Raw genomic sequence first — 14,329 nt, 5'->3', positions numbered from 1 at the left:
ATCTTCTAGTACTACACCATTTTCTGAATGGATCCTTTCATCTACTGACTAGTCTGTATCTAGTACTAGTCTTTGGACTTTTGAAACCCCCTCTTCATGTTGAAACTTACGGCATGTATTTCATACACTGAACACTAAAACGTGTCAGACAGTCTGGGCCACATTTAAAGCCGAGATACTGTCGCTTTTTCGGTAACGTAATCTTACATGACTTCCTGTTCCTCTTACATGACTTCCCCCTCGCTCCTCCAGGTGGACGCCCACGGCAACATCCTTCTCACCAACCTGGAGATCCGCAACGAGATGGGAGGGGCGGATATGATGGGAATGGGAGTTCTGAACGACCCGCGGGCGACCATGTTCTCCTACGACAGTGCTAGCATACAGTACCGCAAGCCCATGACCAGCCGAGACCTCTACGGCCGGCCGGCCATCGACCGCCCCATCGGCCACAAGAAGGGTCGCTTGAGGAGGAGGGCGTCGCAGCTGAAGGTGAAGATCCCCGACCTGACGGACGTCAACGCCATAGACAAGTGGTCCCGCGTCATCTTCCCCATCACCTTCACCTTCTTCAACCTGGTCTACTGGCTCTACTACGTCCAGTAGAGTGACAGCTAGGCTAGCTAGCCTTGCGCTGCTACTTTTTGGCTAGCACTTTATTTCTCTAGCTAGCTAGGTTCTTGTACAGTGAGGGCGAGGCAGGGCGTTCACACAGCCCCTGTTTGTATGACTTCTGTTGAGGCGTGGGAGGCAACGCAGATGTCTTTCCAATGTAAATACAATTTAATATAATATTATATATATATGTATATATATATACTGTATATATATATGTGTATATATAGATATATATAGATATATATATAAAAAGAGAAGTATAATTTAATAAATTCTCTCACTTTTTGCTGTATTCATCCATACAACATAGGATACTATTCTAACTCTTCATTAGTTGTGAATTAAGACGTTGAAGCTGTGCACTCTGAACTTTATGCCAAACCGGCGATGGTGACTCCATTGTTACTATAGGATGCGATGGCATTTCATTTATTGGACCTCCTGCTCTCACCCTTATTTCCTCTCACTCTCTGCATGCAGACCGAACACACATTTTATTTGCTTCTAAGAGGAACAACAACAAAAAAGCCCAGTGCAAAAACACAGTGGGTATCAATGACGGTTTTCACTTTTGTTAAACCCTATCTTGTGATTCGAAGCTGAGTTAAACTCCATCCTGTAAACAAGGTTGTACTCATTTGGTTTGAACTCCATGTTATGACTAAGTTAAACCTCATGGGGTTGAGGCTCCATGCCATGATTCAAGCAGTTATTGTGTTAAAAAAAGGGAGCAAAAGAAAAAGGACCTTGTGACTAGTCTCAGAGGTTAGGAACATGCTACTGTGCATGTTCTCAATGTTGACAAGGTTTTGTTGGGTCTCTGCTGGGTGCATGTGCGCTTACCTGCTTTTTTCACTGTAGAACAAAACCTGTTTTCTTTCCTTTGTATAAAGAGCTTAGCAAGGCTCCATAGTTGAGCCTAACTGTATTATAATCATTATACTGTATGCTTTTGAACAATCATTGCATTTAGGGTAAGTACAAGACAGATGTTAATTGGAACTCGACTAATCAAAAAAAAAAAAAAAAAAAGCTATTTGTTCAAATTTGTATCTATTCTCACAGCGTCTGTGAGCATGTAAAATGTAATTTTCTTTAAAAGAAATCAGGTAAAGAATGACTTATGATGTCACCACCAAGCTTTCCAAACCACATCCAAACATGGAAGCCCTGATAATACATGCAGTGAGGGTTGAGTACTGCTTGTCTCTCTAAATCTCTATCAAAACTCTCAATCCAGCTAAACATATTAGAATAATGTTTATATGTGGTGAAGAACACATACTTATAGAAACAGTATACCCCAATTGATATCCTCTGTAGAAAGTAATCCAGCATTGACATTGAGAAAACAGCCAAGAGTGAAAGTGGGGGGGGGGGCACCTATGAGATTTGGCATGGAAGTCCATCCCTCATTACTTTAGCTCAGAGAGAGAGAAGGACGTGGGAAACAGGGAGGTCATGTTATCCGTCTCTGGGTTTGTATTCCCCCTCTCTCCATTGTTCTGCCTATACTGTATAGTCAAGGGTGATAAGGACTTGTGTGAACTAGAGTAAGCTTTAATTTCAGCTGGTTTCATTGCTACCATTTAAAGACCTGTGTCAGAACTACTTAAAATCGAGACAAATAAGATAAGTGGTGAGATTAGTAGAAAACGCTGTCATTGGGTAGTAATCAGGGGGTAATCATTAGTGTCACCATAGGTGTATTTAGTAAGCCTATACTGCATAAGTATATGTCTTTAAGTGAATTGACGTGTATTTTTAACCTTTTAACCATTTGGAAGGAAAAAGCTAAATTGTCACAGCGGTTCGGTGTGATCCTAACGTCTCCTGACACAGAGATAATATCCTGCAGGATCCTCTGTTTGGGATTCCATGTCACGTCCACGTTTAACAACGAGACACGGGGGTCTCTCAGAGCGCAGTGTCATCCTCCGTGACAAATTGGGGCCGTCCATGTCTAACGTAATCTGATGATGACATTTTTGCTCATGTCGTATTTGGAACAATAAGAACAACATATCTCCAATTGGCTATTGCATGAAGGTAGATCTCTCCCATGAGTATGATGGACAATGGTTCCATGGTACTCAGCAATATGACTTCCTCTACAATGGGGCGACTGCCTTCTCTCAGACATCTAACAACAACAACAACACCAATTCAAATCTCATTGGCTTCTCCCAGTGTGTATGCCTCGAAGTGAGAAGGCACATTTTGAATCGTATTATAGTTGAAAACGCAGGAAACAGTTGGGCGCGATGATTTCATATTAAAAAGCCTAACTTTAACATGCTTGAAATGTTCAAAATGCTTTTGCCCCTGGCTATGCCTATGGCTTGGACTAAAGCCATCACTATTGCAGTGGTTATGGTCAGGTGACTATTGCTAGTATGTTATGTTGTGTTGTTATGACGGAGGGAATGCGTGTGTTATCAGGGCTTACCAGAAGGACAACAGCAACAGCAGACAGACATCTACAGGACACAATAAGTAGCAGTGCTCGTTCCTCATGGCTGAATATTGTGCCTTTAACAAGAATCTCAATATTTTCACAGGGTTTAACTTAACTTATAACTAGAGTGTAGAATTTAAACAAATCAACTTGTACTTTTTTAGAAGAAGAGATGAACAAATGAAAACAGCAGTCAACACGGAGAACTTTTATGAGGCTATAAATAGTACATATTAAAAGATTAGATAGTAGTAGTCAGACATTCCAGCATTATTGATGACAATCTGGGAATTCAATGCGGAAATCTCTCCTGCAAGTTTGGTTTTGTTGCTGTTGTTGTCATTGTTTTGGAGCTGAACAGAATCTATGGACTGGTGGAGAAAAAAAATATATCTAGGGTTTTCCTCCCAGCAAAGACTAACATGGCAGATGGAACACGTCTTCTCTGGACGGCAATAGCAGAAGGAGGCCCACACCACTGGTTTCCCTGAGGCTCTGGGGGAACAAGGAAACATACTGAACTCTTATTGTGTAAAAATACTGTACAATTTTTCTCTCATGCTCTATCACATATTATGTGCTCTCATGTGTAAAGGTGTGTGTATGAGTGTGTGCTTGTGTGCACGCGTGCGTGTGCATGTTTGTCAACAAGTGTTCTGCTTGAAAACGTGTACAAGCAAGCGTGTGTGTGTGTGTGTGTGTGTGTGTGTGTGTGTGTGTGTGTGTGTGTGTGTGTGTGTGCACGTGCGTGCGTGCGTGCGTGTGAGAGAGAACACTTCATACAAATCCTTTTGGACTTCCATCAAAATAGAATTCAAATAAAATAACTGACATCTCACAACCCAGTAAAGGAGCCTGGCTGTTCATTTGCTTCCATGGTGCAAAATACCCCAGTGGAATCCCCCTACTACAGCAAGCAGTGACTTAACTATGTTTATGTCATGACAACTGACATCATACTGCCACGCCACATGACAGGAAACATAAATACATAATTTTTTCTCTACAGTTTAATACTCTAGGCTTATGTCAATTGTCACTTAAAAAAAAAAGGGGTTATCATAGAGGGGTGTTTGGGCACCACAGTTTCCTGTTCACTTAACACTAGAAGAGCCGTGAGGGGTGACCCCTGCGAGTAAAGAAAATGTTTATATCTTTGCTCTCGATCAAATGTCAGGACCCTCCTTTCATGACTTTTCCTAGATATGTGCGTTCTACCACCCAGTATCCTTACATTTTCAAAATCACTCCAGGATAAGATAGTATGAAGCTGTTATGCCCGTTTTCTGTGTAGGAGGCAGGCTAAAAAAAGAAGCACCCTCTACTGATCTCTGTGTGTAAATAGCAGATTTACATTCTAAAAAGGGGGTCTATTTGACCCCCAAGGCGGCTCTACTAGTAGGTAAAATAGGCACGGCTGTTGTAGTGTTAATGTCTTTGAGCAGTGTACATACACAGTCTCCCACATAGAAAATATTTGTGAAAATACAATACGATTCCTATGTTGTACTGTATATGGAACTTGTGAGCAGGCATGGATGTGTAGATAACTCACCTCCGGTTAGATTCTGGGCCTCTAATCACAATGAATGGCTGAATCACAATTGAACTTTCCCAAAGTTATGTTGGTGTACTATTATGGGAGATAATATTTCATTTTTAGTATATAACGAATACTAATTATATAGTATATCAAATATGAGTTCTAACATTGTTTATGTATCTCTCTTACACGCACGCACGCACTCACGCACGCACTCACGCACACCCACACACTCACGCACACCCACACCCACACACTTGACAGATAACACCGATAAGAACAGGGTCTGAAAAAGAGAACTTCAGAGTACTATAGCTAATTCCAAAATTCAGAATTAACCTCAACCCTGATGTGAAAACACAACACAAAGATCTCCGCTGAGGTAACTACGGTTAGCTACGAGTTAGTTATAACTTACACCACCTTAGGGGTATGTATGCATATTTAGTAGTTACTAAGGTCTACGTGATAACTAGTGTGCTTGGTGCAACCCGTTCAAGTTTAGTAGTGACTAAATCTTGATTTAGTAAATACTTAAGCAATATCACACGAGAGGGAGTGTGTTATACTGAATATCAGCACGGCTGTGATTCGGTCATAGGTACGAGGCCGCAGGCCGAGTACCGAAGACAATCACAGCCGTGCTGATATTCAGTATAACACACGACCTCGAGTGTGATATTACTTTTATACAACAGTTCTTCAGCGCAATTTATTAATTAACAGTAATAAGTGACAACAGATAATTATTTGTTTGTTTATTTAATCATTTATTTTGGCTCCGTCAAGAAAAAATTGTTCCGCAACGGGACTGTTCAACTAGACCAGCACGAAGCCCAAGGTAGCTGCTGATGCTGTAGTGCTCCCCTTTAGTTGTCCGGATGGACCCAAAAAACTGCCTCAGGACTGTATTTAGCTCGGCCTTCTCAATGGACTGAATGTTGATATCTTAAGGCTTAGCCAAGTCTGGAGGCATTTCAAGGCCCATGTTGTTTGCCTTAGGTTCACACACCTTAGTTCACACTTGACTTATTTTTTTTAAAGTGTGAACACCCCCTTACGGTGTTAATTTCATTTTTACACTTCTCCAATTTGTCCAGGTCGGCCGGTGTCATATCAGCACACCTGGGGGTTTGCACTGAAGTACCTTCGTCCTCTCCTTCTGATTCATAATTTAAGTCAAATGTTATATTTGGAAATATATCCATCTTCTGTTTCTGTTGTAGGCTAGGCTATATGACCGTTAATGTAGTCTAATTAACGGTAATTTAACACCTGTGCGGCGGAGTGATACATATAGTTAAAAGTCCCAGTGCTGTTATACTATCGTAACTCATGGAATGCCTCTTGTCCAATCAAATTACTTGGTCGGAACTAACTGTTGTATAATTATGCAATAACTAGGGTTAGTTTACTTAGTAAGACGTGGTGCAACCAGCTGCAGAGAATCAGTGATTGGCTGATTGCTCTTTGACTTATAAACTGTCTCTGTTGTTTAGTTGTGTTGACGGCACTTCCTGGAAGCAGCTCACAGCCTGTTCTTTTAGCCTAAAGCGCTAACTGTTATCAACTGGCTAACTGTTATCATAGCTAACTGTTATCAACTGGCTAACTGTTATCATGGCTAACTGTTATCATAGCTAACTGTTATCAACTGGCATTTTCAGAAGCCCCCTCATGGTTTTAAGATTAGCATTCTTAGCTTGCTAGCAGCATGATGATGTGTATGGCTGTGTTGATTGTGATACAGTAGCCATCTGAGAATCAAGTCCTGAGCAACCTGCTAATCTGCATTTGAACACCAGTTTATGGACCATTTCACATTCAGCAGCTCTCAGAGATGCTACAGGATTTTTGGCCCAAATTCACAAAGACAGTGTGGTTCATGATATGATGCTAATCGATGTCGTTAGACCATACACTCCTCAGTTAAAGGCCAATACGTTTGCCACTCACTGTCCAATCAGATCAAATGGGGACCCCTTTTTTGGCTTGTGAGCGCCAATTCTCTTTAGTAAGCTTCATTCTTATATGACACAATAAGTAGAATCCATGCAGGTGCCTCTTGGTAGGGTTCTGAGCCAACGGACAACCGCTAAGTAGTCTAGCATAGCATGACACCCTGCTACAGCAAGACACAGCTAGCCTGATACCCTGCTACAGCATGACACAGCTAGCCTGGTAGTGTATACCTGCATGCCACCCTGCTACAGCAAGACACAGCTAGCCTGGTAGCCTATACCTGCATGACACCCTGCTACAGCAAGACACAGCTAGCCTGGTAGCGTGGGTAAATGTGTCTTGACCAGGTCCTTTGCCCAGGCAGCGAATCAAATGTAACCTTCACACAGTAGTGACTGCATCACTGTAACCGTCTCCCTGAGCTCAGCTATGCACGTGTGCCTCTCAGCAGCTGTAATTAAGCTCCCCACTGTGAAAAACACTAACACTGGGAATCTCACGTTTCCTTAATGCTGAGTACCTCTCCATCACAGCAGAGACCTCTACGGTGACCTCCTTCCAGACAGCCAAGAAATGGTAAATGGTAAATGGACTGCACTTATATAGCGCCTTTTTTGCTGCTCCAAAGCGCTTTACAACGGCCTCTCATTCACCCATTCACACACACCAATGGCGGCAATTTTGGGGTTCAGTGTCTTGCCCAAGGACACTTCGACATGTGGCCAGCCGGGGCTCAAACCGCTGATCTGCCAACCTTGTGATCATTAGACGGCGACTTCACCTCCTACGCCACAGCCGCCCCCAAGAACCTTGGGGTGATCCTTGACAACCACTTCAGAATCGGAATTATTTTTATTGCCAAGTATATTCGTATATACAGGAAATTGGTGTGGTTGGTGCATAAGACATAAAGATACAAACAACAATATAATAAAAATAACAACAACAATGTAATAAACATGTAATAAACACTATATAAGCTAAATTGTTTAAAAGACAATGGCAGAAACCGGCAGTAGGGCAATAATTATGTAGGCTGTAAATTAGAGTAAAACTAATATAGATTACATTGTCAGTTGTATGTGTGTGTGCGTGTGTGTGTGTGTGAGACAGGTGGGGGAGGGGTGAAAGTCCCAGTCCCAGATAAGTCTCCAACATCAGAAGATACGTCCGTTCCTCACCAGAGAAGCAGCTCAACTCTTGGTCCAGTCACTGGTCATCTCCCGCCTTGACTACTGCAACGCACTCCTGGCCGGGCTCCCCGCCTCCGCCATCAGACCTCTGCAGCTCATCCAGAACGCTGCTGCCCGTCTGGTGTTCAACCTCCCCAAATTATCCCATGTCACCCCTCTCCTTCGCACCCTTCACTGGCTCCCAGTAGCAGCTCGCATCAGATTCAAGACCCTGGTGCTCGCCTACCAGACAGCAAAGGGAACTGCCCCCTCCTACATGCGAGCGATGGTCAGCCCCCAAACATCTGCCTGTTCACTCCCCCAAACATCTGCCCGTTCACTCCCCCAAACATCTGCCCGTTCACTCCCCCAAACATCTGCCTGTTCACTCCCCCAAACATCTGCCTGTTCACTCCCCCAAACATCTGCCTGTTCACTCCCCCAAACATCTGCCTGTTCACTCCCCCAAACATCTGCCTGTTCACTCCCCCAAACATCTGCCTGTTCACTCCCCCAAACATCTGCCTGTTCACTCCCCCAAACATCTGCCTGTTCACTCCGCTCTTCCACCTCCTCTAGCCGACCGGTACCATGGCCTCTACGGGGATGCAGCAGTCACGCTACCCGGTCACATCTTTTCACCGTCCTGGCACCCCGCTGGTAGAACGAGCTCCCCACTGCTGTCAGGACTGCAGAGTCGCTCCCTATCCTCCACCATAGACTCAATGAAGACCTCCATCTCTTCAGGCTACACCTGAACTGTCCCTCCTAAAGACCTCCATCTCTTCAGGCTACACCTGAACTGTCCCTCCTAAAGACCTCCATCTCTTCAGGCTACACCTGAACTGTCCCTCCTGAAACCTCTCCGTCCCCTCTACCCCCCTGTAGAGTTTCTCTACTGTAAATAAAAAAAATACAAAAAATGTAATTCTTCCTTCTAGCATTTTGACTGCCATAGCCTCTGGTCCGAGCATAGACATTTATCTTGCGTTGAGTGATGGATAGATGATTCCCTTACTTTGGATAATATCGCTTTGGATAAAGGCGTCTGCTAAATGCCAAAAATGTAAATGTAAATGAGTAGCTCAGCTGTGGGTCAGTGCAAGGAGGGGTTTGTGGATTAGCATTCAACTGCTGGGGACTCTTTACACTGCTTAACGTTGCAATAGATGTTTCTGGGTCACCGCCACACTTCAACTCATAAGCGGTGTCAGTCATCTCACTTTAGGGACCATTTATTTCAAGCCAAAGGCCAAATACAGTGCCTTGAAAAAGCATCCCTCAGAAGTCTGATATTGAACACCATCAAATCCAGATTCTTTTCCACAGATCTACCCAGCCTTTGAAGTTTGAATACGGCACATCTTCAGACACACTTATTATTCATTCCTGCTAAACCTGTACTTTATTCAATCTCATCGCACAGGGAAATCAGTCCCAGCGCAGTGTCTTTTAAACTCTAGTTGCTATCCAATGGTGGAAAGTGCTTTCTACAGCCTTCATCACAGCATGTGTACTGGCTTTTTACTTGAGAACATACAGCATTAGCTGCACTTGATGCATTGAGGTCAGCGCAGCCTGTGGTCTAAGTTCAGTGATATTGAAGTATTAGAGTAGTAGGAAGTGAGCATTAGTAATACCTCAGGGTAACAGAGAATATGTGGTCCATTGGCATAATATGGTAGTGCCTCTGTAGAAGAAAAAAATGATAACATTGTTACTACTCTCCTTGTGGGGGTGGTCACTGTGGGGGACTTCACAGTGTGAGGCTGCATGGGGGGTCATCCAGAGACAGAGACCGCCCCATGAACTGACAGGCACATCTTATTTCATTATTATGTCCTTTACTTAAAGCCTGGTACACACATAAAGATTTCATTTTTTTTTAATCTGAGAGGGACCCCACACATGTAACCCAAGACATGTAGTTTTGATCGTATTGTGTGTGGTGTGCCCCGATATTCCCAACACAGCACACCACATACATAAAGATCTGTCCTACGACACTCTAGACTAGAGTCTCGTCCCCGAGCCAGAAATCTCGAGCGATCAGGGTAGTAGTACCCCGACTGACCTGTAGAGGCAGCCATGTGCGACAGGGCAAATAAAGTTCTGAAGAATGAAAAGAAGACGCGTCAGTCAACTCGCTTCTTGATTGGCTACATTCCATTCCACGTACATGGGCTACAGTAACCCTAAGTTTAAGCCACTTTACTACTGAACTCTCTATTACTATCATTAGTGGCACCACTAGTGTAGCCTGTCTTGTCTTACCTGTACTATTGCCACCTTATCTTGTATTATGCCTAATATGTCTTATCTTGGATACTTTTTTATGTCCTGTACTACTGACACTTTTTTAAATATAGTTTTGAATTATGCTTCAATTATGATGCCATGTCTTGTGCTGCAATGCAGTGTCAGGATCCGAAGCCTAAGAATTTTACTCTGTTACACTTGTGACAATGAACTTGAAACTTGACTCCCGGCAGAGGTATGTTCTCTAATGATCCTCTAAGTCTGGTCTCGGTGAAAGATTCTCTAGCTTCCTGGTTGTTTAGGGTTCAGACCTGTCTTCCTTCCCTGGTTTATTCAGTAAAGTGGCTTTTCCTCTCAACTGCACTTTAGATGTGGTGTTGGCAGACAGGCTGGGGTGTTAACACTAGAACAACCCTGCCTTTTTACCTACTATAAGAGCCGCCTCGGGGGTCAAATTCCCTCTTTAGAATGGGAATCTGCTATTTACACACAACGACCACTAGTTTGCCGCTTGTAAATTAGCCTGCTTCCTACACAGAAAAACTGTAAAATAGCTTTATATTAGCTTATCCTGATGTGATTTAGAAAATGTAAGGATACTGGGTGGTAGAACGCACATATCTAGGTAAAGTCATGAAAGGATGGTCCTGAAATTTGATTGAGTGCAAAGATAGAACACTTTTCTTTACTCACAGAAATGACCCCTCATGGCTGTTGTAGTGTTAATGACTCCTCATGGCTGTTGTAGTGTTAATGACTCCTCATGGCTGTTCTAGTGTTGATGACCCCTCATGGCTGTCTCATGGCGCTGCAGGACTGGTGGAGAGGGGATGAGGGGATGATGAGGTACCGGCTGGTGTCCCACTGTCCTGCAGCGCCCTCTACAGGCCAGACAGGCTTCAGGATTGAGCACATGTGGGGCATCCTCAAGAGGAAGGTGGAGGAGTGCAAGGTGTCCAACATCCGTGGGCTCCGTGATGTCGTCATGGAGGAGTGGAAGAAGATTCCAGAAGCAACCTGTGCAGCTCTGGTGAATTCCATGCCCAGAAGGGTTAAAGCAGTGCTAGATAACAATGGTGGTCACACAAAATATTGACACTTTGGGCACAAGTTAGACATGTTCACTATGGGGTGTACTCACTTTTGTTGCCAGCTGTTTAGACATTAACAGCTGTGTACTGAGTCATTTTCAAAGGACAATAAATCTCTACTGTTATTCAAGCAGCAAACTGACTACTTTAAGTTATATCAAAGTTTCATTAAGATAGTGTTATCCCCTGAAAGGATATGACAGAATATTTGCAGAAATCTAAAGGGTGTACTCACTTTTGAGATATACTGTACATGTGTTGTTTACTAGGATTTTGTATTGTTTACTTAGGATAGCCAAACAGTTATGTGTTGTTTTGTGAGTAAGGTAGATAGCCCCGTTGTAAACATGCAACATAGTGTAATATGTTTCATGCACCATTTTAGTGTGTTTGTGTGTACCAGCTAGCCAAACAAGTGTTAGCTTGTTAGCTAGCTAGCTAGCTTTGTTAGAGATATAATAGATTATAGAAAAAGTAAATGCTTTTGTAATGAACGATAATGTTGTGAATAAAAAATAAAAAATAAAAAATAAAATAAAATAAAAAATAATGATTAATTCATTGATATGTAGATTTGCTGTAGAATAATACTGTGAATTGAAATGATTTCACTAGCCTACTTCAGTACAAGTACAGTACACTGAGTCTATGGAAAACCTACACTAGAGAAGTGTCCACACCTCTGACCTGAAATGTGTGTTACAGAATGAGGAGGTGAGAGGTTCTGAGAGATGACACCTTGATGAGAGTCACCAGCACTTCAGGAATTTGTCATTGTCATTGTATAAGCAATTCTATTTTATGAAGATAGTAGTAGGCTATTTCGTTATAAGTGGTGTTGGTAACAGTGGGCAATCATTTTAAATGTACTGTCTTCTTTTTTTATTACAGCTTTGATGCCCAGATGGGATGGGAAGGAACTACGCCGAAGTCCCACTAGATGCTTTATGGACTATAATTCTTCAACTTGTTTCAGATTTCAATGTATGACACATCATTTTAAAGCTTACAATCTACCCTTTCATAATCTGGAAAAAACAGAAAAAATATTTTGCCCTAGTTGCCTAGTTACTTTTTAACCATGCCCTGTCACATATTTTCTCATTTTACAGTGCCTTTAAAAGTATTCACCCTAAAACATTCCCACCTTTCAAGCACCCACTGTTAATAAAACTTGACAGAGGTGGTAATTAAGTGTGCTTGCAGGCTTGCACAATTTCCACAGGAACTGTCCCTGTCTAGTTCTAATTTGCACACACATGGAATTAAAAGAGAGCATCATAAAATCACAACAACACTCATCCAGGTGAGGGTAGAAATCATAAGTGGGCAATATACAGTATACATCTCACCATTACAATCATTCTAAAACAGGAAATAAAAAAAAATCTTATATGGTTATATTGACTCAATTCTGAATTAAATTACATTCAGACATAAATACATAAATACCATTTCATGTCAGCAGGGACAAGGAACCAGGAACATTTTAAAGTGGTGGCACAGACAAACAAACATTCTCTGGTATGTTTTTCCACCTAAGAGGAAATGTTATTTTTGTTGCTTGGTTCCTACTTTATTAGCGTTGATTGAACCCTCACAAGGGTTGACCATGCTTGACTGGTGACGCTACAAACCACAATTTAGATAACTAAATATTTCCGTGGAAAGGGGCAGACCTTTTGTTATGTCTTCCCAGTTCCTTTGGCACATCTGCAACTGATAGCAATTATGCTATTTGTGGGTGTACGTTGTCTTACCATCTCTCTCTCACTCTGGAATGCATCTCAGTGGAAAGGTTTCTATGAGGTTGTCTGCTATATAAAGGTAAGACAAGAGCATTGGGAGAGACTTGAAGGTAGTGATGCTTCTCACACTGTACCAGACACGGACGCACTGACGGTCATCTCATCTCCTCTGGCTCCTTCATTGACTCCTATAGCTGGGTAAATATGTGCAGAATGTGAGTATTTTGTTATTTTGCCATAATCATTGAGAGGTACTGTAGCTATAGTAGTGGTTGTAGAATGTTTCTCAGTTATTTTCTGAGATAATAGCAAAGCAACTACATAGTCATTGGCTTTTGTCAAACGTTTGACTTAAATTTGTGAGTGTAGTGTAGCGAATCAACCAGTAATTAATATGCCAGGTGAGCAAACACGTTTTATATTGTAATAGGTATCATGAATAGTTTACCAGATACGTATGTGTTTTGAGATTTAATAAAAAGAAGATACAGAAGGGAACAAGAATTTGGTTTAATAAATTATGTTGAGTTAAGTTTGTTAAGTTGAAAATTATCTATCGATGATGAATGAAAATGATCTATATTCGAGGGGGAAACATATGAAGCATATTGAGTTATTATACAACAATGATCATAGAATATCTGTCTTAGGTCTTCTGTAATCTTGTTCATTCAGTGAGTGTTAAAATGTTTTCCAACCAAAACATTTATTTTTGCTGCTCTACCTTATGATTTGTGCCATATTGTTGCATTCATGCCATTTGTGTGTGTGTGTGTGTGTGTGTGTGTGTGTGTGTGTGTCTTACCATATCTGTCTCCAAATACCCCAAATGCTGTTCGTCACACTCTTCAGTCTCCTTTGTCCCTCCTTTGTCCCTCAGCTGTGGCTTATATCCTCTTAACTTATCTTTAAAAAAACATTTTTATTTATCCTTTATTCAACCAGGGTTAATATTTATTTTATTATTTTTTATTATTATTTTCTTTTCTTTTCTTTTTTCTTTTTTTTACTTTTCATCAGCTACCCTTCCCAAATGTAATTTAAAAAATGAACTACTGATATAAATTGTCAATCATTATAGGGAGTCTGTAAATGTGATTTACATCAAGTAGCACTAGTAATCCGTGTCTCCTCTCTCTCACTAGTAATCCGTGTCTACTCTCTCTCACTAGTAATCCGTGTCTACTCTCTCTCACTAGTAATCCATGTCTCCTCTCTCTCACTAGTAATCCATGTCTCCTCTCTCTCACTAGTAATCCATGTCTCCTCTCTCTCACTAGTAATCCGTGTCTCCTCTCTCACTAGTAATCCATGTCTCCTCTCTCTCACTAGTAATCCATGTCTCCTCTCTCTCACTAGTAATCCGTGTCTACTCTCTCTCACTAGTAATCCATGTCTCCTCTCTCTCACTAGTATCCATGTCTCCTCTCTCTCACTAGTAATCCGTGTCTCCTCTCTCTCACTAGTAATCCATGTCT

The 14,329-nt window shown here is 41.9% G+C and overlaps 2 protein-coding genes across 2 annotated transcripts in view; one reads left to right on the top strand and one right to left on the bottom strand.

Annotated features, from left to right (window-relative positions):
• The window catches only part of LOC308163696 (gamma-aminobutyric acid receptor subunit beta-1-like), a gene marked incomplete at its 3' end in the record, with an annotated part of 46,175 nt that extends 45,569 nt beyond the window's left edge, over window positions 1-606 (top strand). Inside the window, exon 6 of the mRNA XM_080537885.1 lies at window positions 253-606. Within this exon, the coding sequence (XP_080394011.1) occupies window positions 253-606 (354 nt within the window). The remainder of the gene's footprint in view (window positions 1-252) is intronic.
• The window catches only part of LOC308163774 (rho-associated protein kinase 2-like), a gene marked incomplete at both ends in the record, with an annotated part of 345,346 nt that overhangs the window by 188,872 nt on the left and 142,145 nt on the right, over window positions 1-14,329 (bottom strand). The gene's annotated exons all lie outside the window — the stretch shown is intronic.

The sequence above is a fragment of the Nansenia antarctica genome (assembly GCF_963989245.1).
Source record: "Nansenia antarctica genome assembly, chromosome: 8".
NCBI classification, from domain to species: Eukaryota; Metazoa; Chordata; class Actinopteri; order Argentiniformes; family Microstomatidae; genus Nansenia; species Nansenia antarctica.
The sequence above is the reverse complement of the archived record's forward strand: the minus strand, read 5'-3'. Positions and strand labels throughout refer to the sequence as shown.